Source organism: Zeus faber (assembly GCF_960531495.2).
Source record: "Zeus faber genome assembly, chromosome: 20".
NCBI classification, from domain to species: domain Eukaryota; kingdom Metazoa; phylum Chordata; class Actinopteri; order Zeiformes; family Zeidae; genus Zeus; species Zeus faber.
In genome coordinates this window covers 21651302-21678469 of record NC_137207.1, presented here as the reverse complement: position 1 = coordinate 21678469, position 27168 = coordinate 21651302, and the positions used below count along the sequence as shown (strand labels likewise).

At 43.2% G+C, this 27168-nt stretch overlaps 2 protein-coding genes across 5 annotated transcripts in view; both read right to left on the bottom strand.

The window, feature by feature from the left end:
- The window catches only part of tmem106a (transmembrane protein 106A), a 9836-nt gene extending 9833 nt beyond the window's left edge, over positions 1-3 (bottom strand). The window contains exon 1 of the mRNA XM_080021168.1: positions 1-3. This exon is cut by the window's left edge and continues 161 nt beyond it. The gene's annotated coding sequence lies outside the window, so the exon portion shown is untranslated.
- A 934-nt stretch (positions 4-937) lies between these two features.
- nbr1a (NBR1 autophagy cargo receptor a) lies at positions 938-26455 on the bottom strand. Of its 4 annotated transcripts, none has more exons than XM_080021164.1 (23): positions 26284-26455; positions 25803-25865; positions 23875-23893; positions 23680-23702; positions 22598-22780; positions 19135-19215; positions 17954-18198; positions 17152-17271; positions 16145-16444; positions 15564-15723; positions 14147-14398; positions 12860-12955; positions 12156-12231; positions 11902-12009; positions 11128-11286; positions 9768-9938; positions 9035-9252; positions 8008-8399; positions 6035-6120; positions 4884-4971; positions 3954-4053; positions 2741-2926; positions 938-2701 (listed from the first exon to the last, which is right to left on the bottom strand). In XM_080021164.1, exons 1-23 carry the CDS (start codon positions 26383-26385, stop codon positions 2669-2671), a joined length of 3261 nt encoding a protein of 1086 aa, XP_079877290.1. In that variant the 5' UTR covers positions 26386-26455; the 3' UTR covers positions 938-2668. The 4 variants fall into 4 exon arrangements, with proteins under 4 accessions (XP_079877290.1, XP_079877291.1, XP_079877293.1 ...); XM_080021165.1 differs by having other exon boundaries at positions 11128-11283; XM_080021167.1 differs by having other exon boundaries at positions 17954-18138.
- Between the last annotated feature and the right edge of the window lie 713 nt (positions 26456-27168).

Here is a 27168-nt window from a genome sequence, read left to right as displayed (position 1 = left end):
GGAAACGCGTCTCCGCCCCCCCCCCGTGGACACGGCCGCGCAGGGGGTCACTTCCTACTTGGCAGCGGCAGGTGACACGGGCCTGTCTATTGGTCCGCATGCAGCCAATGGGAAACGGAGGGCTTTCGGTTCACCCGTTTCCTTCGACGTTGCTGCTTCGGGGAGAGAATATCCTGGAGGCCGCTCGTCGTCTTCGTCTTGTCTGGTGAAAATCAGTTTGCTTCAGTGTGGTTAAGTCGTGATTACGTTGCGATCCCGTTTCAAACGTCAACAAGGGGGGAGTCCCCCCCCCCCCAGACTGGAGGGGCGACGCCGTTCATGACGTCATGAAGGGATGAAGGCGTCATCACATTCTGTCAGCGTTTCTTCTTTATGAATACTCAACAATTACATATTATGACAATTTTGTTTTCAACCCGGCGCATATTTCAAATAAATATATACTCTATATTCTGTGTGTGTATATATATGTATATATAGCATCTACACTATATATTCACAATATGTCATCTTGCGCCATTCTTGCTTTTGATAGAAAGTGAATTGGTGGAAGTTGTTTGTCAATTTTTTAGGTTTATTGTTTCTGGATTTTTTCCTATTTTGCAGTGAATCTTCTGATCTGTTGTACATAGTATTGCCATTTTTTTTTTAATTATAACTATTATTGCCCCGTTTTGATGAGCTGCTGTACACACAAGCGCCCCAAAAGACATGAATATAGTATCTATCCATTTATTTATACATCTATCCATCTCTTCATCCCTCTATCCATCCACCTATCCCTTCTACCCAGCCATCCCTTCCTCTATCCATCCATCCCTTCCTCTACCTATAGTACACATGCAAGCTCCGATCGACCACATTGAGTTTCCAAAAACTACGACCTGCCTCTCTCGTCAGGGGAGGTGAGAGACTGAGGGAAACGGAGAGAATGAGGCGTTGTGCAAATGTTTTATTGGCAGAGTGACGGCAGCAGGGTGTCTGATAGAAACTCTACAGGATCCATTTAACAAGCACAGCAGATATACCGTATGTTCACTATCTAGCTCTAGTGCATGAACCTTTTAAACCACCCATCAGAAAGAAACATACGCCTCCCCAAAACCAACCTCGACCACATTTCATTTGAAAGTAAACAAAATGACAACATATGCCCACACACACACACACACACACACACACACACACGACAATCAAAATTAAGACAAAAATAAGTTCAATTAGGTAATAATTATAATAATAATAATAATAACAATGTAGAACCACATAATGCATTTCAATGAGTAAACAACCACAAATAACTGATAAAAAACATCAACAAAATAAACTTGGTTCAAGTTCAGACATTTTGGGGGAATGTGTGATGACACGTGGTCTATAGTTAATATCCTACTGTAGTATTATGGGATGGGGGGTGGCAGGCGCGTGTCGCAAAGCGAAAAAGGACATCCCCCCCGCCCCCCCCAAACCACTGCGAGCCGCCTCTAGCGCCTCTTGACGGCCACGCAGGCGGGTCCCTAAAAAGCCCAAAAAGCCGTAGAAAACAAAGTGTCCGAACAGTTCTGAATACATTCCACACGTCAACGACTGATCAACAGTACTCTGATAGACAGAGAGAGAGAGGTTGCATTGTTTAGGCCGAGTCACTATGAGAGAAAGAACAATCCATAAATTAAATCCAAGGATCCTTTTTTTTTCTTGAACAAAATTAATCTCTCATGAAATTTGTAACTGATGAACTTGTAACAACTTTCAAGTAGCAACTTTTGCCGAAAGGTTAAGCTGTCGTCTGGATTTTTACTAATTGACAAAAATTTGTTTGAATATATAAGTGTATTTATTAGTGAATTAAGTGCCATCGAGCCACTTTTTGAAGCTTAAATCTGCGCGTCATACAGTGCTCTCCACGTCAACGCCCTTGGGTGAAAGAAAATCAAAAATATAATTTCTCTATTGCTATTTTTCCATTTTTTCCTTTAAAGTTTCGATATGTTAAAACCATCACGCGCTAGACGGTCCATGGAGAGAGCTTCGGTAATCTGGGTTAAATGAACAGATTTGAAAAGAAATAATCGGTTGCAATGCTTTTTTTTTTTTTTTTTTTTTGTTTTTGTTTTATTTTTATTTTATTTTTTACCCCTTTCATTCCCCCTAAACATGATAAAAAGTTGAATTTTCTTTTTGTTTGTTTGTTTTACGTTTCCAGACACTATCTAGCGAGGCGAGGGCGAGAGGTGAGGGCGTGCACTGTGACACTCCGACCCTCTCTCTAGATCAGTGGTATTCAAATTGTGAGGCGCGCCACGCCCCCCTCCCCCCCAGTGGGGCACGGAGGAACTGCAAGGGGGGCGTGAGATGATTAATGGGAATTTATGGGAATATTTCTTCATATTTTAATTCATTTTCAATAATGTTTTCATTGTTTTTTGAGTTGATCACCTTTCTGCCCGTTACACAAATGCATGTGACCGCTCAACTTGTTTTATTATTAACGCTGTAGTTTGCATACAAAACATCTTTTTATTTGTACTTTTAAGGACGGGGGCATTAAGTCCTTGAAACCCCTAGGGAGGGGCTTCGAATACCACTGCTCTAGATAATACATTAAGAAACATCGCTGGCTTCCTGTTTATCAGCGGACCTGTTTAGCACAGGAAGTCTTGAGTTCTCAGTGCGGGTTGCCAACGGCAACGCCGCCGCCGCCGCCGCCGCCGCCGCCGCCGCCACCGCCGCCGCCACCACCGCCGCCGCCTCCACCCTCGTTCTGACTGTCCTCGGCCATCTGCACCAGCTCGTTGACGGTGTGCAGCAGGCTGTAGCCGTGCTTCTTCAGCAGCCGCTGGTTGAGCCGCTGATCTCTGAAGCCCATCTCCAACAGCATGGCCATCATGGAAGGGTCCTGTCTTGTGGCGGGGTCCACGCCTCGCTGCAGGGTGGTGGGGGTCGAGGTGTAGTGGATGCCGGGAAGAATAATGAGGATGAAGTGAGGAAATGGGAGGGGGAAGAGGTCAAAGTAAGAACATAACTCAGAAGAAGAACAGTCAAACAGAAAGTGGATTTTTTCGAAATGAACTGAAACCCACATTGGCTTGTTCCAGACAGACAGGTAGACAGTAAAATTGAACCATCGCAGTGAAATAGTGTTTTACTATCGCTGTTACTTTTTAAAGTCATAACTCCATAACTGGTGACGCAGAGTTGCAGTGAAAAGAGGAGATAAGAGCTTGTGAGAAGTGTCAGTACGCTCTCCATAAGAATAGTTAACGTTATGGATATGATTTGGATTGTGATATCAAAGATACGATAATAATGTTCAACGGAATTTGTATGAAATATTTTGTTATATTTATTCCACCACAAGAAAAAAATATTATTTATAATGATTTAATGTGACCGGACTCAAAAGTTACTTATTGAGAAACTAGTGTTTTGTTTTGTTTTTTAAATCAAGACTCGATAGGGTTAGGGCTCAAATAAATAGTTGTTTTCATTTAAGAACATGGGCAAAAGGTCCTTGCTTTAAGTGTTTGCCAGAATAAATGGAAAGTGAAGTTATATTTGTCTCCCCGTTTTTTTTTTTTTTTTGCTGATCCGAAAAATGACCCGATCCGTGATGCAAAACCATGATACGATCCAGGTGAGTTTTTGTGATCCGTTGCACCCCTAATAGACAGACAGACAGACGGACAGACAGACAGACAGACAGAACAACTCGATTTACCGAGTGACTCGTTGGAAACTGACTCTTAAAAAAAGTCCTAACAAATCTCTCACCTTTCAGCTAGACTAAATCTCAAAAGGAATGTCTTCAGCATTGTGATGTCAGGACCAACATTAAACTTACTGCAACATTTTGAGGCTTTCCAATTGTGATTGGTTGTAAAAATATTACAGTTTGGCCCGGATACTAGTCCAGATAAGAGGAATGTTGTTGTAGAGGATTTTAAAGGTACCTGAATGGAGCAGTTTGGTCCAGTGAATAGAGCTTTGTAGGCGGATGCTGCCACAGAGAGCGCTCCCTTAACCAGGCCCTCCGTGATGCCTCCCTGGCCCCTGGAGGGAGAGAAGGATGAGGGAGAGAAGGATGAGGGAGAGGGATGTGTGAGGGAGAGGGAGGGATGTGAGACAGGGTTCACCACCTGGGCTCAAAGGACTCATTTTACAGAAATAGCCCAAAACTAGCGGCACGGTTTTGCTTTTGATAGAGGTGATAGAGAGAAAACTGAAGGGAAAATGTTGAACAAAATGAATATTAATAATAAAAAATACGATTAAATTTTTTTTTATTCTATTCCACTGTTGCTCTATATTCTGTTGCTGCTCTATATTCTGTATTCTACTACTGCTCTATATTCTGAATTCTATGTTCTATATTATACAGTATAGTCTACTGCTCCTCTATATTCGATATTGTATTTTCTATAGATGCTCTATATTTGGTATTATACTGCTGCTCTATATTCTGCTGCTCTATATTCTGAATTTTATGTTCTATATTATACAGTATATTCCACTGCTCCTCTACATTCTATATTGTGTATTCTTCTGCTGCTCTATATTCCGTATTCTACTGCTGCTCTATATTCTACTGCTGCTCTATATTAGGTATTCTACTGCTGCTCTATATTCTGTATTCTATGTTCTATATTATAGTCTATTCTTCTGCTCCTCTATATTCTGTATTCTATGTTCTATATTATACAGTATATTCTACTGTTCCCCTGTATTCTATATTGTATATTCTACTGTTGCTCTTTAGTCCATATTCTACTGCTGCTCTATGTTCTATAGTCATATTCTACTGTTGCTCTATATTGTAAAGTCTATATTCTGTATTCTACATTCTCCTGCTGCTCTACATTGTGGTGTGAGTGGTGTGGCACCTAAGCTGCAGAGCGTTGCTGGGCCGCGGGGTGTACGTCTCGAAGGCACTGGATGCTGAGCCTGCTGATCTGGACAGACCAGTCGATGCTGCGGAGAAGTAAACATTGTTCACGCACGCAACCATGATGACAATGTTCATTTTCTGCTAAAGCAACAAACCCTGTCAGGTCTGCGGCTCACACCACTTCCTGTATTCCAACCGAGGGCCTAAATGTGTCTCCTCTTTGGCAAAAACACCACAGAAGAGAGTTACACAAGCAAGTTGAGATAGAAAAACAGTAAATCGGGGTAATTGCATCCCGTCCTGCCTCCCGAACACTCCACCCAGGCTCCGCCCCTCGTCTAAACCAAACTGAGTATTTCCAGGGTGGTGTGAACACGTCCGACACGGACAATCTCCGGTCGTGTGCGGCATATGTGAAGGGGAAACTCCCGACAATGTCCAGAGTGCATGTGTGAAAGCAGCTTAAGACCCACGAACGATTCGTTCGTCGGGAACAAATCTCCAGAATTTGTATGGAACTGATGAATGTTTTTGAATGTGTGCATCAGTGCATTCTTTATGATTAGTTCTTTTAAGTGGAATTAGAAACATGTTCTCGGCACAGTAGAGTGTATGCTACACAGCTGCTAGATACTCTACTATACACTATACTACAATGGGAGACACTACCTGTACTACTTCCTCTAACTACCATCCCCCACATTGGGCTCGGTGGTTAGCACAGTGCTACTCTGTTTGCTTTCTTCATATACGTATGTGTACATATGTTATTTTTACTAAATATGACTTCTTATCCCTTTCTTGGCTTGCACATTTTTTCCTGCTGTGACACCTGAATTTCCCCACAGGGTTTAATAAAGTGCTTTCTTATCTTCTCTTATCTTATCGGCACCGGTTGCAACACCAGTGGTTTTCTTGTGTGCGTGCGTGTGTGTGTGTGCATGCAATATCCCAAACGATTACGTAACAACACAACTTGAAATAAAGTTTGGTGAACCCCTTCCTCCACACCATTCTGAAGGCAAGGCATTCGTGTTCTTAAATGCAGAGCGGAACGCAAAACTTACAAAAAATAAATAAAAAATGTCATTGCACTCGGTGTCTGGTTTGTTTTTGAGACATGGTTGCTAGGCCGCCGAGACTCACTGTTGAGGTGGACTCCTGGCTGTCGTGGCTCATACGGGTCTCGGGCCGGAGGACTGGGGTTCTCTGCCAGGTACAGAGCCTCGGACCTGGAACACAGGCAGAGAAAAGGAAACTGTCTAAAATCATTTCATTTGAACATATATATATATATATATATAAAAATATAATTTACGGTAGTTATTTCATCACCCTCATCATGGCAAAGACACAAAGAAATGCATATGATGCAGCTTTCAAGTTGAAGGCGATCGATCTGGCTGAGGGAAAAGGAAATAGAGCTGCTGCACGGGAGCTTGGCCTTAATGAGTCGATGGTACGACGTTGGAAACAGCAGCGTGAGGAACTGACTCGGTGCAAAAAGACAACAAAAGCTTTCAGGGGGAAGGAAAGCAGATGGCCCCAACTAGAAAATGAGCTCGAAGACTGGGTCAACACACATAGAGCAGACGGCCGCGGTGTTTCAACTGTGCAGATCCCACTGAAAGCCAAAACAATCGCCACCGCAATGAAGTTTGAGGATTTTAGAGGTGGACCATCCTGGCGTCTGCCAGTGGGTCCTGACAGCGTGGAGCATTGTCAAAAAATCCACTATCATCAACGGGTTTGGAAAGGCTGGACTGCTGCGTGTTGAAGAGGGCAGCATGAGCTCAGCGGGGAATTTGCCTCCGGATGAAAGTGACGAGAGCGACAACGAAAAGGATCCAACATCAGATGAAGCAACTCTGAGGCCATTCAACTCCGACACCGAAGGAGATGACTTCGGTGGTTTCAGTGCGCAGGAGGAAGATAGTGACCAATGACTTTCGTGGTAGTTTACCGCTAATTTTTTTATTTTTGTTACAAGCCGTGTTTCCTTAAAGCCTGTGTAAAGTTCATTTGTTTCAATGTACCGGTAGGAACCTGTGGCTCATAGACATGTGCGGCTTATTTATGTTAAAAATATTTTTTTTTTAAAGATTCAGTGGGTGCGCCTTATATTCAGGTGCGCTTAATAGTCTGGAAATTACGGTACACACTGTTTATGTGTGTATGTATACATGTGATATACTGTGCAAAACATTCAGAGGTACAAAAATATCAAATAATTGCAAAAAAAAAAATTTAATAATAATACACTTTTTCTAGTCAAATTTTAATACTAACGGTACAAATAGTGGATATGTATTTTATTTGTTTATTTTGTTTACTTTATTATGAATCAGTTTATAATTCATTATTATTAGAGGTGGAACAGATCAAAAAATGCAGCTGGAGAAGATCAGACAGGACTACGCCAGCGGAGCTTTGCTCACAGGGGAACTGATCGAGACTTGACCACAAAAATACATCTCGACTGGCAGATTGAACATCACTGAGAATATTTGACATATTTCACACAGTTAAAACTTATCGTATTACTGAATACGTACTATTTTGTCCGCTTTATAGAGTGAATCCAACAGAGCCGTGAGCCCTGCACCAAACGGTTCAATGCAAATAATTATCTTGTGATAATTGTGTAGTTAATCGCAATTTTGAAATTTGACCAGAAAGAATGTTCTTTTTAAAAAGCAACGCGTTGAGTCATAGCCAAACTATGATTTGATTACTGAGAACGGACAGTAACAATAATCTTTATCAAAGTGTATTCAATGGCATCTTCACTATTACCAAGCCCTCTGCGTTGAATTGGCAGTAAATTGAAAAATTGTACTTAATGGAAATTAATGGCAATTTTGAAATTCACTCAAATGTGACCCTGTAGGAAGATTTCTATCTCAGAAGCAGTGTGTTGAGTTGAAGCCATACTGTGATTTCATTATTGAGAACAAAAACACAAAATAATATTTATTAAAAATTTTAAATCTCTTATTTCTTTGCACTGAGCCAGTTGCTAAGACAACCAAGCCTGTTAACATGAAATGTTTAATTAAAGCATGGAAAGTTAACGCGTTGACTCTGATACTGATGACTGACAGGATATCCAAACATACCTGGGGGAGTAGAGGGTGGGTGGGGGCCGGGGGGGATCCAGCAGCGGGGGAGGTGGCGGGGGAGGCACCACCTGCGCCACCTCCACCACCTCCGGGGTGAGGGTGGAGGTGTCCAGGTCCTGCGAGGCGCACAGCATCTGGGCGACGCTGCCGGGGGCCGGGTGGAGCGGCGACCACGGCAACGTGGGCTCCGTCTCATCCTCTTCCTCGGCCACCTCTTCCATCTCCGCGTCCTCCTCCACTTCCTCCACCTCCTCTTCCTCCTCCGCCTCCTCCTCTCGGGTCTCTCCGTACATGGAGTCCCCCAGGGGGCGGCTGGTGTCGAAGCAGTCCGGGAGGACGATGATGTAGTCGTCGCAGGAGGAGGCAGAGGACGAGGCCTGGCTGCTGACCTGGGACCGGACATGAGACTTAAGATGAGGTCAGGGGCCGAGACATGACACTTAACATAAGATGAGATAAGGGGGCGGGACTGGAGACTTAAGATGAGATAAGGGGGCAGGACATGAGACTTAAGATGAGGTCAGGGGCCGGGACATGACACTTAACATAAGATGAGATAAGGGGGCAGGACAGGAGACTTAAGATGAGATAAGGGGACAGGACATGAGACTTAAGATGAGATGAGATGAGGGGGCGGGATATGAGGCTTAAGATGAGACAAGGGGGCGGGACGTGAGACTTAAGATTAGATGAGATAAGTGGGCGATTTCACGGCCACAGATCTTAAACTTAATCAGCCTTTTAGTCTGGACTAACTGAAATGGCCTTTCTCAGTCTCAGTCAGGTTTAAAATAGTTTCAGATGTGCCCTCGTCTTGGTTGAAATAAAATCTCATTTCCAGAAGGAAGATTAGACCTAATCTAGGTCTTTATTCATACCATATATAGAACCATATCCATGACTTATCCTGTGCATAGAATTTACAGGGGCACTGACAGGAGTATTAAACCCCTAACACACACGTCTTTTGACTGATGATTCTCTTCTTCTCTTTTGATTGATGATGTCTTTTCAAGCTCCTCACCTCGTCCCAGTCTTCTTCGTCTTCTGGGGCTGCCTCCTCCTCCTCCTCCTCCTCCTCCTCCTCCTCCTCCTCCTCCTCCTCTCCTCTCTCCTCCTCCTCCGGAACCTCCGTCGTTTCTTCTTCCCTTTCCTCAGTCAGGTCTTTCCCCTCGTCCTCCTGCGTTGAATCCACGGTCGCATTTTCATTCGTCGTCGCTGCCAAAACGGCCTCTGTGAGAACTTTAAGAGAATAAAAGGGATAGGAATAAAAGGATGCATCAAAACATGTGTAATTATATTCAAAATGCATTGGTTTCAATAGTGATGAGCTGGAGGTTTGCTGTTATAATAACTAATATCTTTTTATGTGTGGGTTTCCTGTTCACCTGTTTTTATGCAACATTTAAATTGAAATGGACGCTGAAGACAAACAATAACGAAAAGAATATTGGAAGATTGGAGATTTTTGCACTGTGTAATGATACAGAGGAGACAGTCGCTGTATCTTTTATATTCATAGATAGAAAGGGGGCTCTAGTAATTTTCACAAAAAAAAAAAATTCGCACCGTTACGTTTTTCTAATGCTATTTTTATTTTAATTTCAGGCTGTTAATTTGTATTTGTCATGCTTATTGTCTGTAGAGAAATGCACCAATCTGTACCACGACACATTCTGGCACAGTTCTGGGAAGAGTCAGCTGTTATAGATATGAAAATAGTTTCCTGTGAAATCTATAAATCAAACTTCTGTAACCTGTGGCGGGCTCGGCCTTCAGGTTGGTCTGGGGGCGTCCCGGGTACGGCGGCGGAGCTGGAATCTCTAATCTAACGGCGCCTCTAACAGCGGCGTGGTCCACACCCGTCTTCTCCACCTCCACCACCCTCTCAAAGTAAACGCCAGAGTCCCGGGGAGGAGGGCAGAACACTGGAGGGGAGAGAGAGAGAGACAATATAATGTAGAGATTGAATAACTGATCTGAATCCCTTCTAAAAACACACAGAGAGTAGTGCTGTCAAAGTTAAAGCCTTCACAACACGTTAACGCGAGACATTATTCTTTTGTTTTGGAAGACGTGACACATTTTCCTAGTTTAGTTTTCCTAACTTACCATAACACTAACTAACCGTTCCCTAACTAACTCAACCCTAACCTGCTGTCAACTACTAACCTAAACCAAACTAATCATAACACTAATTACCCTAACCCCAATACTAACTAACCAAACCCCAACCTGCTGCCAACTACTAACCTAACCCGAACTAATCGTAACACTAACTAAGCAAACCCAAACACTAACTAACCTAACCCAAACTAACCATAACACTAACTAACCAACCCCTAACCTGCTGCCCACTACGAACCTACCTTGAACTAACCCCAACACTAACTATCCTAATCCTCACACTAACCCTCACCTGCTGCCAACTACTAATCTAACCATAACCAGCCATAACACTAACTAACCAAACCTGCTGCTAATTATTAACCTAACCTGAACTTACCACAACACTAACCTAACCGCAACACCAACTATCCTAATCCTCACACTAATGCTTACTGACCCTAACCTGCTGCCAACTAAGACCCTACCCATAACTAACCATAACACTAACCAAACCCTAACCTGCTGCTAATTACTAACCTAACCTGACGAACTAACCACAACACTAACTAACCTAACACAACACTAACTAACACTTACTAACCCTCACTGGCTGCCAATATAAACCAACCATAACTAACCATAACACTAACTAACCCAACCCTAACCTGTTGCCAACTACTAACCTAACCACAACTAACCACAACACTAACTAGCCTAACCCTAACCTGGTGCCAACTACTAACCTAACCACAACTAACCATAACACTAACTAACCTAACCCTAACCTGTTGCCAACTACTAACCTAACCACAACTCACCATGACACTAACTAACCTAACCCTAACCTGGTGCCAACTACTAACCTAACCACAACTAACCATGACACTACCTAACCCTAACCGGTTGCCAACTACTAACCTAACCATAACTAAAGCTAACACTAACACCACTAACCATAAAACTAGTTTACAGTACATAGTGAGTATAGTTAGTAAACCCTGTGGTTACCGTGTGCTTTTCGGGCGGCGTGCTGCGTCCAGCGTGGAGGCTTGTGGTCGGGGGCCTCCTCCAGCGTCAGGGAGCGGATCACCGTCTCGCAGAGGAACTGGGCCCCGCTGATCTCCTCCTCCCGCTCCTCCTCCTCCAGCTGCTCCCTGGCCCTCGCTGCTGGACACAACACCGCCCAAATGAAGGCTCCAACTTTTGATTCAGCACCACTCAAGAATTCATAAATAGCAAACTCAAATACGTCGTCATAAAACAGGAAGGGCTGTCAAAGTCGGTGCACTGGAATGTTTTTTATCATTTCACTGTGTTCCATATTTTAATATGGCACTTCATGTAAACAGGTTAGGTTGCCTTAGCGACTGGCTCGGTGCAGAGGAACAGGAGAACGAGAGCAGCTTCCTTACGATGAAAATGCCGTAAATACATTTTGATTAAGATGGTTTTATGATTCTTTTCTCAATTATTAAATCACGGTATGGCTATAACTCAATGCACTGCTCTTTAAATAGAAAAATCTTTCTTTCGGGTCAAATTTGAGAACTGTGAATAACTGGGATTAATCACAAACACTGTGCGATTAATCGCATGATATTTGTGTGATTAATTGCACAATCGCAATTTATCACAAATTATTATCTTTGATTGACAGCCCAAAAAAAAAAGTCATCATCTGTAGCTCACAGGTTATTCCCGATCATATAATTTCTTCCTCCGGATTTGGAATTAATAAGTTATCACGGCGGATGAATACCGGTCTCCGGCCCACTCACTCACCGAAAAGGCTTTTCTCCACCGCCTCGTCGGGCTCTTTCGTCTGTGGAGCTCCAGCTTTCTCCGGCGCCGGTGCCTCGTGGGGCAGGGGGGACATGCAGGGGGTCAGATCTGAAATTCAAAAACACATTTGAAGCGGTTGTCATGTTGTTGTGATGTGTGTGTGTGTGTGTGTGTGTGTGTGTGTGTGTGTGTGTGTGTGTGTGTGTGTGTGTAACATCATGTGTGTGTGATATGGAGCTCCCTGCGTTCCTCACCAGCTGGACTGTTGTTGGGAACCTTCTCCAACTCCTGAACGATGTTTATATCGAGCAGCTCAAACGACAGCAAGTCCTAAAAACAGCGCAAACATAATATGGATTTTCCTGAAGATTTTCCTTTCATTTACTGGTTGATTGCTATCCTTTCTCTTTACGTTGTATATGGTTAATTGTTAGATTATTGGATATGGAAAAGTTTCCTAATTGACCTACGTATCAAAGTCATTTTTTGGGTTTATTTGATTGCTTGTTGTTAGTTATGAGGGTTACATGTATTGCTCATCATTAGGTTATTGCATATAGCCAATATATCTAACCTTCCTACCTCCATCTATCTCTTTCCCCTCTGTCAATATATATCTCCCCTCTGTCTATCTCTCTCTTTCCATCCATCTACCTCTTCCTCCCTCCATCTATATATCTCCCCCCTATCTATCTATCTATATCTATCTATCTATAGCTTAATCTGCTAAAGTAAAGTGGTGATTCAAAAGCTTATTTTGTCAAAAATGTGTAATATGTACACACACACACACACACACACACACACACACACACACACACACACACACACACACACACACACACACACACACACACACACTTAATTTATTTATTTATTTTTTTGACTGGCTCTTCTTAAGCAGCCATTCAGTGTGTTTGTCTGTCCTGTCATCTCATCTCATGTCATGTGCTGGTACCTGTGCGGTGAGCAGGTCGACGGAGGGGAAGTAGAAGTCTCGGTGGCTGAGGTCGACGGACATGCTGGCGCCGCTGTCCCTGGATCTGTCCTCCCTCTGTGGGGGACACAACGTGGACGTGGTTAGAGCCCGCAGCGGGGGGAGGACACAGAGGACACATTCATCCTGTACAGTCCAACATCCAACCATATTTATATTCATACCAGGTCAATATGTCAGCCCCTGCCACACTGTCAATGTTTTGGGTTATAGACGTATCTCATGGTTGTTCTTTCTGGATTACTGTTTATTTCATAAGCTCTTGTATAGGATACTGTATATGCCATTCTTTTATTTTTGGACATGACCTTGAGGTCTTTTTCATTTTTATCTTTTTTTCCCCCCTTGTGGTTATTTTGGGGTAATATTTGTTCTTTATCAATAAGGGTTGCTGTATATTGTCACATTCTATGGTGTACAGTTGTTAGTTTTTCTTTTTTTTTTTCATATTTTTATTGTATTGCTTTATTATTATTTTGTCTATATTCATAAAATCTGTCTATCTTTCTATAGCCCTTTGTTTGTTTTCTGTATCAGGTGCATAGAGCATATTTTGTACATTCTGTTTATCTTGTATTTGTTTGTTTTTTTACTGTTAAGCACTCTTTTTATTTTTAATCATTTTGCACTAAAATGCACCAATTATTTTGATGAAAAATCCCCATGTACATGAAAACTGTACTCATTTAACCAGACTCTCGCTGCTTTCACACGAGCACTCCAGACATTGTCCGGATTTACCCCTTCAGACATAGCTCACAACCCGAGACTGTCAGACGCATTTACACCACCTGGAAATACTGTTTGGTTTAGGCGAGGGGCGGAGCCTGGGTAGAGCGTGCAGGAGGCTGGCGTTAATACTCCATGTATTTGGACGTAATATAAACCAAAGATTGGAAAGGAATATAAAGGAAAGCAGAAATGATTACGAAGCAGCTACGCTCCGTGCACGAAGATCCGCACAAAGGTAAATAACTGGCGCGTGATAGAGACGTCGTCAACACACGACACGCCCACTAGCTCGCTGTAAATGCTGTGGACAATCACCTGCTCTGCTCACACATACCCCGCAATCTGGCATTATGCAGACTTTGTACTCGGGTGCTGGCTGGGTTAAGTCCGAGTAATTTCAGGGTTGCAGTGCACGTGTGAAAGCAGCATGAGATTATATCCCTCCAAATACTGCCACGCCTTTTGAAATTTCAAATAATGGATCTAGAACGGTGAACGGTGTAGAAGCAGACTTGCCAAGGCTGTGTTGCTACGCGGGCCGAGGGTGTTGCGGCTGTTGCCGGGGTCGACAACGATGCTGCACCAGATGCGAGGGCCAAACTGGGCCCCGCAGTGCGCCAGCCGCCAGTGCGACGTGTACGTGCCCTCCATAACGGGGGCCACGAACGCCACGCTGACCACGCCCACCTGGCCGGGCTGCAGCAGGGGGACCGCCACCTCCCGCTTTGCCTCCGACGCGACGCACAGGTTCCCCCACATGAACTTCAGCTGGAGACACACACACATGGGAATACAGACGTCCACTTGGGGGACAACCACAGTGGCAGAGACACATCTGGAAATGGGACGGGACGCTTCAAGAGCGATGCTGAAGCTAGGCATGGACCGAAACCGGGACTAAGCTTTAAAGCAGAGTTTTTCCAACCACGACTGTGCCATGAGAGCACATTTAGAGAAAATTTAACAAATTTTACTTAATCAAAAAAAAATCATTACAAATGGAAATTAGCTCTTGTGTTGTTGCAAGGACAAAATTGCAAGGCTGCCCTGACTCATTTACTTCACCAATGCCAAAGCAGAGTTTTTCAACCACGAGTGTGTCGTGACAGCACATTAAGAGAAACTTGTCAAATTCCACTTCAAAATAAAATGTAATGGAGCTCATAATAATTATCACTTGTGCTGCAAGATCAAAATTGCAAGGCAGGACTCTTCCATCCAATTCATCAGCTCCAGCCAGAATAGCAGCTCCATGTTCATCAGAACAGAATTCACGCTGAAAGTGAGAACTAATAGTGTTGATGAAAAGTTCGACTCTTTATTGAGATTCAGTTTTTGACGACTCACTCGGAAAAGAGTCGTTAAGATTGGTGGCTGTTGGATTATTTTACCGTTATAAAGTGTGCTGTGGGAGAAATAAGGTGGGGAAACATTGCTTTAAAGCATCTATAGCATATAAGCATATATCGATCTGATCAGTTACAGTACCTCAATGGCATCGGCTTAGATTGTTAGTTTGGGGTCGTTAGAGTGCAATGTAACGTAATATGCTTCTAAATGTAAAAAAAAAAAGACCCAACATGTTTGATGTGCTATCAAATTGTAAAAGAAATACCCTCTGTAAATCAATATTCTATTTCATCCTGATATCCTGAAATCTATCAGTGTAACCAGCCTTATCGGAATTATTCCATCCCTAACTGAAACTCCCAAAACGATCTCAGCTGAAATTCAACTATCAATGGCTAAGAAAGAAAAACCTTGAAGACGAAGTGAGCTGTGTTAAGAGAAATCTTATCTGGCGTTAGTTGATGCGTTTGGCAGAGGTGGGTGGAGGAGGAAGAAGAAGGCAGTGAGCGGAGGAGGGGTTGAGGGTGGAGGTGAAGAAGCAGAGGTGCAGAGGGCGGGGCGGCCTGCCCTCTCAGAGCGGTACCTTAGTCTCTGAGGTCCAGCTGATAGTGCCAGAGTTCCTCATCTTCCAGTATTTGATGAACTTGGTCCCGGGCTCCAGGCGGGTGCCGTCAGGCAGATTTTCATCCAGAAACAAGGCAGCCATAGTGGGCACCAAGGAGGTGTGCGAGACCCCGGGACCCCTAGTTTCAAGTGTACAGAGCATTGTTGAAAATAGCCCTGCCGCTTAGAGGACCCATCTCTTTTGTTCTCTACGAATCAAAAAAAATCTGGATCACAGTTTTTTTGTGTTGTTTTTTTTTTTTTTTTTTTTCTTTCTGCAGCTCAAGAGCTATTTTGTTTCTCTTAGAAAACCTACGAAGCAGCAGCAGCAGCAGCAGCAGTTTTCACACTGTGAGGTAGATCCAGCATTTTCCACCACCAGAGAAGCCAGCGACACACTCATACAGACTAGTTTACAAAGATGGCATAGTTTGATTTTCGTTTTCGTTGGAAAAGGGAAAAAAAACTTTTTTTTGTTTTGTTTTTTTGCATCCATGCAGCGGGCCTAGAAGCGCCCAGCACTGTCGGACGCACTTCCGAGGGGGGTGGGGGGGCGCTTACTCTGGACTGGAAGCCTGGGAGTCGAGGTTCGGGGCTGCAATGGGGTCTTGGGCTGGGGCCGGACCTGAGGCTGCTTCTGAGGCAGCGGTTGGGGTCAGGGCCGGGGCCTGGGTGGAGGCAGAGGCCATGTGTGTCAGGTTGGGTCGGCCAGAGGTAGAGGGCCCGCTCCACTGCAGCGATCTCTTCTCCAGTCGCAGCTTCTTCTTGATTTCTTTGACCTCGGCTCTCAGCTGCCGCCGCTCGGCTTTCAGGCGCTGCCGCTCGGCCTTGCGCACCGTCCTGTCTCCTCGCCTCGGGAACCTGGCAGGGAAATTGGAGGAAATGTACACTTACGTTTATTCATTGAGCCGACGCTTTTGTCCAAAACGACTTGCATGAGGCTGGAAACCATCGCAGCAAACATCAACCATTGGAGCAACATCAAAGCCCTCACAAGTGCAAGATGCACTTGTGAGGGTTATTTTATTTTTATTTTTTTATTTTTTATTTTAATTTTTAATTTTCCTGGCATAATCTATGTCGTAAATCCGATTCTGGAAATGTTTTATCACGTTATGATTTGAAAAACAAAACCAGGGGGAATATTACAGGTTTTCAATGATCGAGTCCCTTTCCCAAGGACATTCATGCGCCTCAGCCCAAAAGGGGCTATTTTCAAGGTATTCCAGTACTTCAATTGCGAGGACGAAATGCAAACACCTCATGCACCTCAAGGACCTGGTAAGAACCCTGGTAAACAATAATTTCGCATTACTGTAACTCGAACTTACTGGCTTAGACCAGCTGCCACCAGTCACTAGTTATTATTATATGACAGAGTTATATAACAAAGCTCCATGTTAACCTTGTGTACATTTCTCATCTCATTTGAATTGTCATCTCTTTCTCCACTGCACTGTTTGTTGCTGCTGTTAACGTCTGGATTTCCCTCCAGGGATGAACAGAGTTTGCATCTGAGCTTAGAAAGTCTATACCCGCAGACAGACACTCTACAATGTCTGACGTACCTGAGCTCTCCGGACATGCCATGCTCGGGGATGGACAGCGGCGTCTTGGTCCTCACCAGGTTGTGGCTCGGGTCGTGGCTGTGTCTGCACATCTCACACAGGATGCAGGACGGGCACACGCTACAGCCGCAACACGACGTTGACAACAACAACAACAACCGGCGCGTACCTGCTGTTATCACACGTCGTCATGCGAGAGACAGGCAAGCGGTTTTATTCGTCGCAAACAAATATTTTAAATGACCCTGGAGTCGGCAGCCACTTATGCAGAGGGGTCGTCCGGTCGCGTCTTGGTGCCTGCAGCCAGGCACGCAGGCTGAAAAGGGGACTGATTGACACTCAGAATTCCTGAAGAATGAACTGACCAGTTTCACAGACTGAATCAAATGAACCAAGAGTTGGAAAAACTGACCGACTCTCTTTACCGAGTCACGCGTACAGAGGGGAATCTCCAAAAAGAGGCTAACTTTTATCACTTTGGAACCGCAGGAAGCGGTGTGTGAGGGCGGGGCCTACCTGCACAAACTGCTTCTTATTTTTTTTTTTTTTCTTAAATTGCATGCATCGTAGCAAAAACACAAAACAGTACATCATACAAAAATCAGCCATTAAACAGAAATCGACCTTGACATCAATAAAATCAACAAAAATAAATAACAAAGGGGAAAAATACATAAAAACACTTCAATTTTTGTAAAATATCCTCAATAAATTAAAAAAAAAAAGTGGTCGAAAGGGTTTTCACCAATTTTTTAGTTTTCAAATTTCCAATAGAATTTAAATCTGAATCTCTAAAGCCTACCTGCATTTGTACGCTCCCTCAGAGGTGAGCTTGTTGCAGCTGCTGCAGTTTGGGGTGTAGCCCAGGGAGCTGTTGGAGGTGGAGGTGAAGGTGGAGGGCACCACCCTGAGGCCCACGGCAACACCGCTGGGTCCAGGGATCTCGGGGGCCTCCGGGGGCCCGTCGGCCGCTTTATGGGTGCAACACTGTCCCGAAAAGTCATTACACATCCTCTCCACCACCTCCTTCACCACTTCATCCTTAAACTGGGAGACGGGAGGAAGGGGTGGTTCATTAATTATTATTATTATTATTATTATTATTAAAGTGGAAACCTCTTATAGTGAACACGTCTTTACGGGTAAATTTGATCACTATAATATTTTTTTTTCTTTATTTCTCATGCAGATTAGCATCTGTTGGTATCAATGGCCCTGTGTGTCCCGTGTGAGGGGACACACAGGGCCATTGATACCAACAGATGCTTTTATGTTTAGTTCAATTAGGAAATGGAGGAAAATAAATACATCTAAAATAAATACAAAGTTTTTTCAAGAGAAACAGGGATGCGCAGTGGAGAGGACCTATACCTGTCTGTTTTAAGAATTATCAGTCTTAAAAAATTTTAAAACTTAAGATAATTGTTGGACAGGATTTAAAAATGTAAAATTGGAAGAAAATCCTGAGGGGGGGGGCTGCTATGCAAAATCCTGATGGGGCTGTAGCACCACCACTGCGATGGGTTACAACGATAAAAATAAAAATGTATTCCATATATATATATATATATCATGAATGAGAAGACTCAAAATGACAAATGATGGCTGACCACTTCATTACTATAAGATAATTATTTAATTATTAATTATTATTTAATTATATACAGCATTTGTATAGGAATGATTGTGTCTCAAGATTTTTATCCATATAAGCGGTTTCCACTGCACAAATGAAGAACCTCTCAAAAAGGAAGCACTGACAAACATGTCTCACTGCGTCACTGGACTCAGCGTAAAGCAAATATGACGATATCGCTTCGGAAACGGGCTGGAAAGCAACGTTCACCTTCCTCCGTTACTCGGTTATATTTGGACCAGGTGAAGACGCTCCAAATACAAACACACCAAATTTTGTGCACACACATATCTTGTCTTTTTGTTAGGCTTGTTTTTTTGGGGTTCTGTTTCCCCTCCAGTGCTCACCTTCTGCATGTACGACCTGAACCACACGGGCGGAGTCGGCTCGTCCTCCGATTTGGTCCCCTTGCTGTCTTTGGCAGTCACCTGCATGCCAAGAAACAATAGAAACACTATTTACAGAATACTGTTTTTGAAATATTAATCTGAATAAAATACGCAGGCTGCCTTCAAAGATTTCAATTATAAATCACTGATAACATTTTGAGTTGTGAGGAAAATATATATTTATTGTTTTGAAGTAAATAAAAACAAATAGTTGTGCCGTGCTGTCCTGAGAGAAGCACTTTACAGATAAATGCATAATAATAACAATTATAGCTGGGGGCAGCAATACACAGCCTCCAGTTTAGTCATGTAGGTTAGGTATTGCAGTTTTCGGAGGTTCCCGAATCTGCGCTCTGATTATTTGCTGGGATGTTTGGAGCGAACCGAGGGACTCTCTCATACCACAGATTCTTTCTTTAAATCGCTCTCCTTCTGCGGGGATGGGGGCCGCGGCGGGTTGGGAGTTTGCCGCGAGTTCGAGTTCAAATTGGCATTAGGATTATAAGGAGGAATTAGGAACACCTGCAGTATCAACTCCGGCGGGCCTCATCCCCGCTGGGCGTTGCCCGGCTGGAGAGCCGGGGCTTGTGAGAGGGCGGCGGAAGCACCGGCGCTCCTGCTGTACAATTGGCTGTTTGTGTCACATGACTGATATGACGTGACATGTTTACGGAGGTTCGTGAAGGTAATCGAACTTACATAATTTTAGTGTTGACTTCTTTCTTTCCTTGGATGAAATTTTCAATGGGTTACGTTTTCCGTGAGATACGAAAAACGTTGGCGTATTTCTGAGAGTAAATACGATATCACCGCTTGTATTTTTTTCCGACGCCTTGCTGTTCACTCATTTCTGCGCCGTATGTGGATCGATTTGGTGAAACTTATCCACGAAACCACAAGATGTTTTTGACATAGCGGTTCCAACGACACCTCAACCGTGTTTGTAACATCTGTCATTGTTGTGTTTCAGATACTTTTAGCCCTGTTGTAGATACTATGGTGTTCGATGACTTAGACCGCTTAGTCTGTGATTTGGGTCATATTTGGTCGGTTTTTCACTTATTCCTGCTCCGACGTGGATCGATAGCACCAAGCGGGCTGCACCCCCAAATATAGTTGCAGGCAGCAATACAGGGGATGCAGTTTAATCGCGTTATGTATGTATACGTGGAACAAACGTAACAAATTCAGCCCTGACCCAATTTTGTCGTGGCCGACAAACTTCCAGGGTTGGGGCCTGATTATGAATGTCGGGAACGACGCACGAGCATCTTTACCGCGTGTAGTGTAAACTTTCATTCACCGCACCTTATGTCGCTACTGAGCGAAAGCAGACGGCCAAATCTTGTAATAATCCAACCTTCGAGAAATTTCACCAAGCGCGGTTTTCCTCTGTCTTTGTTTACACTTATTCCCATGCGTGCGCAAGTAACAAAGCACTGTGTCGTAAAATATTGCCGTAAGCAGTTCTGGCGGAACGTGGTGCTTGGCGAAATTACCCTTTGGGGCTGTTTGCTACTGCACAGCGGCAACATAAGGTGAGATGAGTTAAAAGTTGACATCTTCAAAAAAAAAAAAAAAAAGGCCTGTGGTTCAGAACCGTGGTTGCTTGACACCTTAAAACGTGCACTTACGTCACTGAATGTTGCTCTTGTGTCGTTTCGTTTAAATGTCCCTCAAGAACAGTGTTTTATCAACGACGATCATTCCTGGATCATGCAGTGCGGACACAAAAGAAAGGGACCGTTCCTCCAAAGGTTCTTAGAACTTCCTGCTAAAGATTCTTCGACACCTTCAGCGACCGATTATAGTTTTCCAAGTTTTCTTTAAAGGCAGCAATGGCTCCAGCTGTCTGTCTACGTGTCTCAAGCGGCTGGATGCAAATGAGTTCCGAGGGAAGAAGCTTGGACTTACATAACTACAGATGATGATGTCACAAAGCGGCCCGCTCCCGAAACGAATCAAATAGCCTCAACGTTCTTCTACTTTCAGTTAAAATTACGACGGTTTTTCCACTCATGTCAGCTACAAATGTACATCGATATTGACAAGATGTCTGAAACGTCCCGGTTTTAAAGAGACCTCAACCATGTCTGTGCTTACTGCCTTTGTCGTGTTCCAGTTCCCTTTAGCCCAAAAGACAGCAAATAATCTTAAATAAAAAATCCTAGCAAAAAAAAAAAAAAAAAATCAGATTCCAAACATGATTTAGCACTGATAATATAATAAAAATATTATAACAATAAAAATAATAAAATGTATTTTTTGTATTATTATTATTATCAGATATAAATCAACGGCTCCTTTTGTTTGGGTTGTTTACAGAATCTTTTTACTCAATTGTACCGATTATTATTATTATCATCATCATCATCATCATCATCATCATCATTATTATTATTAATAATAATAATAATAATAATAATAATAATAATTACTACTAAGGGTCCTGCCAGCAGGGCTTAAACCCAATTGTTATTGTTGGGATTTTTATTACAGTATTATTATTCACCTCGGCATTTTTCGGGCTAAAAGTGTCTGGAACACTTTTGCTAAACCCACGGACACGGTTGAGGTCTCGATAGAACCGGGACATCTCAGACATCATGTGGTTCAAGTTTGATCTATATCGATCAAACATTTAGAGCAGGAATTAGTGAAAAACCAATGAAAAGCCACCGGAAGTAGCAAAACGTTCCCAGATCGACGATAGGCCAACGTCCTAAACTTGAGGTGGTGGTGGAGCAAGATGAGGTTGTGGAGCAGGTGCTTTGTGACATCATCATCCAATTCATTATATATTTGCAAACTGTGGCATTGGGCGCACATTTGTATCGTGCGAGGGCGTGTGGTGTGCACTCGGTCTGAAGCGGTTGAAAACTGTGTGTGTGTAGGTCCTCACACCTGCTTGATGTCGGCTGGGCTTTTTGTTTAATATTTTATCTCTTGACCTTTTTGTAAATAAACGCATTCTGTTCGCCTCTAACCCCGTGTTAGAGGGCTGTTGTGTTCCTTGTTTTGCAGCATTCCTTATTTCTGCGTTCAATGGGAACTCAAAAAGTACAACTCGTTGTAGTAGTAATGCTGATGTAAAGACGGGCGACAGCACAAACTGATGATACGCTCCATGGGAACTCGAAAATTTGTATATTGTTGCAGATACGAAGTGATGGTGTGTTTTACGGAACTTGGAAAACTAATTTGTGTTAACTAAGACTAACCTGGACCCCATGTATTGCTGCCTGCAGCTATATTTATTAACATTATTATTATTAAATTTAAATCAGCGGCTCTTTTAAGTGATTTTTGTTTGGGTTGTTTACAGGATCTGTTTTTTACTTGATTGTACCGTATTATTCATTACTATTATCATTATTATTAAATATAAATCAGTGGCTCTTTTTCTCCAGGTGTCCCTTACGGCTTCTCTCTCGGGTGTAACCTGCGTGCCCTTGTCCACGGTCTTGACCCTGGAGGGGTAGGGCGGAGCGGGGCGCAGGTCGCCCTTCAGCTCTTTCACCTCCGTCTTCATGGGCCCGCCGCACGCCTGGCCCTTCATCTTGTACACATTCATATGCAGCTGGTTCCCCTGCTTCTCCGCACTCTGCACAGGGACGGAGGAGGCACAACACGCACAGTATATATAGAATACCACCGTAGGTCAACACACAGTAAACAGCATGGAACTAAATACTATACGAAGGGTGCAGGAGCAGACACGTACTCCAATATAACAACTAATTTAAGCCAACTACACTTCTGATCAGAACCAGAATGAGTTTATTCCACCAAGTACACTTTCATATACGAGGAATTTGTCTTAAAAGACAATTACCATAATAAAAATAGATAAAAAAATAAATATATATATAATTTAATTATTAAATGAAAGTAAACAAATATACACAATTGCCAAAAATACAGAACAGAAATAGCCAAATATATAGAAATATACAGACTTTACAAAATGTGATTATATGCACAAGATGAATTCTTAGTGTAGGCATGAAGGGAATACATTATAAATGATTAATATGTAATTACTAAGCCAAGTTATTACTGAGTCTACAGTCATTCATGTGTTTAATATAATTGCACTTTGCACATCTGTATTTCATTAATGTTTGCAATAAAAAAAAAATTGGACTAATAATTCCTGTATTGAGCATGTTAAGCCACCTTAAACAAAATAAGTTCATGACATTATTTTCCTTTAAACTACATCTGTACCATGTCCCTGTAGTGTCAGTGTGAATGCCCTGAAATAACTAGCACAAAGACTAAATACTTTCTCGATACCTTTAACTTTGAAAGTACTTAATACATCCTAATACATTCATATTCAAATATTATACTTTAATTAATCAGATTTATAAATAAATAAATAAATAAAGCAATAAATAAATAAAGATTTGATAGCTTCATTCTGCATTAGATGCAAAGATTCACATTTGATTTGTGCCTCTTTATTAAGGTTGTGCTCAATCATGCATATGTCCGTACCTTGATGGCTTCTTCATATTCCTCTGAGGGAAGGAGGGAACAGTTTTCACCATAAAGATAACATTTCACATCCAATGCTCTGATGAGATGCACGATATTACTACTATATTCACCATTCATGTTATGTGATATGATGTTAAATTGTGTATATGGGGCACTTAGGAGAACATCAAGCAGATAATTACGTTTGCTTACCTTGACTGTTAATACAAATCTATAAAGGAGAAAGACAACTTTGAGTGAGTAAACCACTCATTTCAACACAATAACAAGTCAGTGGTGGAAGGTCACTTCATGTGAAAAACAATGCCTCATCTATCATTATGTCCAGATAACATACTGCAGTTGCATTATATCCAAATGTTGCGACTGTCACACCAGTGCTACAATGGGTTAACAATATTTTATATATCATATTTAATATTTTTATTTTATACATATTATTATTGTACAATATTAATAACACTTATGTACATATAGTAGTCCATATAGACTGTGTGTGTGTGCCTTTAATGTAGCACCAATGCGTGCTCTCGCCATATCGATGCGTGCTTTCTCCATATTGATGGGTGCTTTTCTCCACTTCCAAGTCAATCTGACGCTTTGCATAAACAGCCTTAGTGCCATGTGCAGCTTCAGCTATTGCACGCGCCTCTGCAGCGGCCATGCTGACATTGGGCTTGCAGGACCTGCTGGACCTGTTGGACTTGCCGGAGCGCCATGATGCGGATAATGTGTGTATGTGTGTATTATTGTATGTAATTCTGACCCATCCTCCAAGCCGCGTTGATCACAGCTCTCACGCCCCCCAGCCCCCACTACAAATATATCGACATTTGCTGGTTGTTGGGCTGATGGTTGCCGGTAGGAAATATTTAACATATCGCTGAACCCTACTAACTGTACCAAAAAGTACCCAAGACAGTAGCAGTGTGAAACTGTTGAACGGCACAAAAGTATGCAGGTTTTCAATCCATGCGATTGCAAATAACTCGTAAATGTGTTCTGCTTCCTGCTTCCTCATGGGCAATAAAGGGACGGAGGGAGGGAAATGTCAGAATCAGAATCAGAAATACTTTAATAAATCCCAGGGGGAAATTACTTAAATTACTCCAGTCACCATGCTTCCTTCCCCAAATGTATTTTTACATTGCACAGCGGGTTCACTGGCAGCTTGTGTCCTTGGCGTTACATTACTGCCATCGTCTGGACTTGATTTAGTTCCGTCGCCTCCCAATCTGCATTGTGACATCACAAATCAGCCGGGCAAACTTAAGGCTACATTTGGGGGAAGGCAGCACCGTGGCATCTCCTTCCATCGCCCTTGAGGAAGGAATAATGTAACGATGAAAGATTTGCTCATGCACACACTGTAAGAGTTATTACGACATATTAAAAAGTTATTTGCATAGAGAATGAGCCTTAATCTTCATACTTTTTTGTTCAACAGTTCCACATCGCTACCGTTAAAAACACCTGAAGTCAGCTCACTTTTCGGGAGAGTTTAGCTTGCTGCATACAGTAGCTACGCATGCATACGTGCAGTGAGAGCAGAAGAGTGAAAAGATTCTGTTTCCTCAAGGGCAATAGCTGACGGAAGGCGATGCCTTCCCTAAACGTAGCTTTAGTCTGACCGGCCGATTTGTGACGTCACAGCGTCAAGATGTCACAATGCGGATTGGGAGGCCACAGAACTGAAGTACAGTCCAGAAGATGGCAGTAATGTAACACCAAGGACACAAGCCGCTGGTAAAACCCAGAGAAGGAGAAGAAGATGGAGGAGGAGGAGGCGGTCAGTGGCCCATTGTTTGTAAGGCTCAGAATCTTGTCTGCTTATTTAGGAAGACAGAACAGTGTGTGTACTCCTTTCAAATTGTTGGTGTTATTATTGTTTATTACATGTTACCAATTTTTCCTCTATATAGTTTTCTTCTTACTTTCTATTGTGACTCTGCAATTTCCCACCAGGGATGAATAATTACCATCATATATATTTACAAATTATAGGATAAAGGTTACATATCCGCCTATATTCCCTAATTATATTTATTATAAAAATACAATTTTATATATATATATAATTAATATTTTTTTAACGACAGCAAATAAAAAAAAGACCATACCTCTTCGTTGTCCTCGTCGAAATATTTAACTTGAAAGTGACTGATCCCAAATGACGCTTTAACCTGAAACCAAAACAAAACGAAATAAAATTAAAGTTTGGAGACTCACAGCCCCACAACCTGACACCCGCACGGCGAGACAGCTCCTCGGTCCCACAGCCTGACACCCGCACGGCGAGACAGCTCCTCAGTCGGCCTCCCGCAAAGCCCAAAAAGTTGGGAAATGCCGGAGCGCTTCCTGAAACAACAGGGACGCCGTCATCGCCGCCGGGACTATCATTTTAATGATCCGCGGTCCCGTCCTCGTCCTCGTCCTCGTCCTCGTCCTCCGGGGGCGGGGGGCGGGGGGGGTTCCCGTTGTTGTTGCCGTGGACAGGCCTCGGACGGGGCCTTCCGCCGGGGCCTTCCACCGAACTGCGCACCGGGCCGCCGCTGCCCGTCAACGGCCGCCGTCGCCGCTGCTGCTGCTGCTGCTGCTTACCCAAGCCTCCACCGACTCCCACTCCGACTTGTCCAGATCCGGGGCCGACAGCCTCTTGACGTTCCCCCGGAAATTCACCTTGATGTTGACAGGGAGCCCCATGGCGGCGCTTCGAGACGACCGCGGCGGTTGGAGTCGCTGCCTCCCCCCTCGGCTCCTGCTCCTGTTTACATCGTCAGCTGCGCAGGGGGAAAATGACCGCGACGCGCGGCGGAACGGCGAGTCGGCCGCGGCGAACGAGTCGTTTTAAGACGCGTCGGGGTTCCGGAGTCAACTCGCCGCGGGGGGGGGGGGGGGTTTCGGGTCCCGGGTTCAGGTTCGGGCTCGGTCGTACGGGTCCGCGCTGAGACGTCACGACGATTACGCGCAATAAGCTCCAGAGATGCTTCAAAAAAAAAAAAAATACGAAAATGTGCGTGATCGACGCGAGGTGCGTGGACTACTCGGCGCTGGTGGAGGGGGAAGGAAGGAGCAAGACCGCTGCGGCGCTGCGGGTTTTACCTACCGTCGATGATGCGCCCTCCCGCTGTTGGACTCCCCAGTTAAACCGATGGAAGACTTAATAGAGCGTTATTTTCACTTATTTTATATTGTTTTATCATCTAATCTTATCTTAACTTATTTTATTATCTTAACTGAACTTAACTTATTTTATCTTATTTTATTATCTTAACTGAACGGAACTTATCTTATTTTATATTGTTTTATGATCTAATCTTATCTTAACTTAACTTATTTTATCTTATTTTATTATCTTAACTGAACTTAACTCATTTTATCTTGTTTTATTATCTTAACTGAACTTAACTTATTTTATCTTATCTTGTTTTATTTTCCCATCTCACCCTAACTGAACCTATTTTACATTATTTTATTATCTAATCT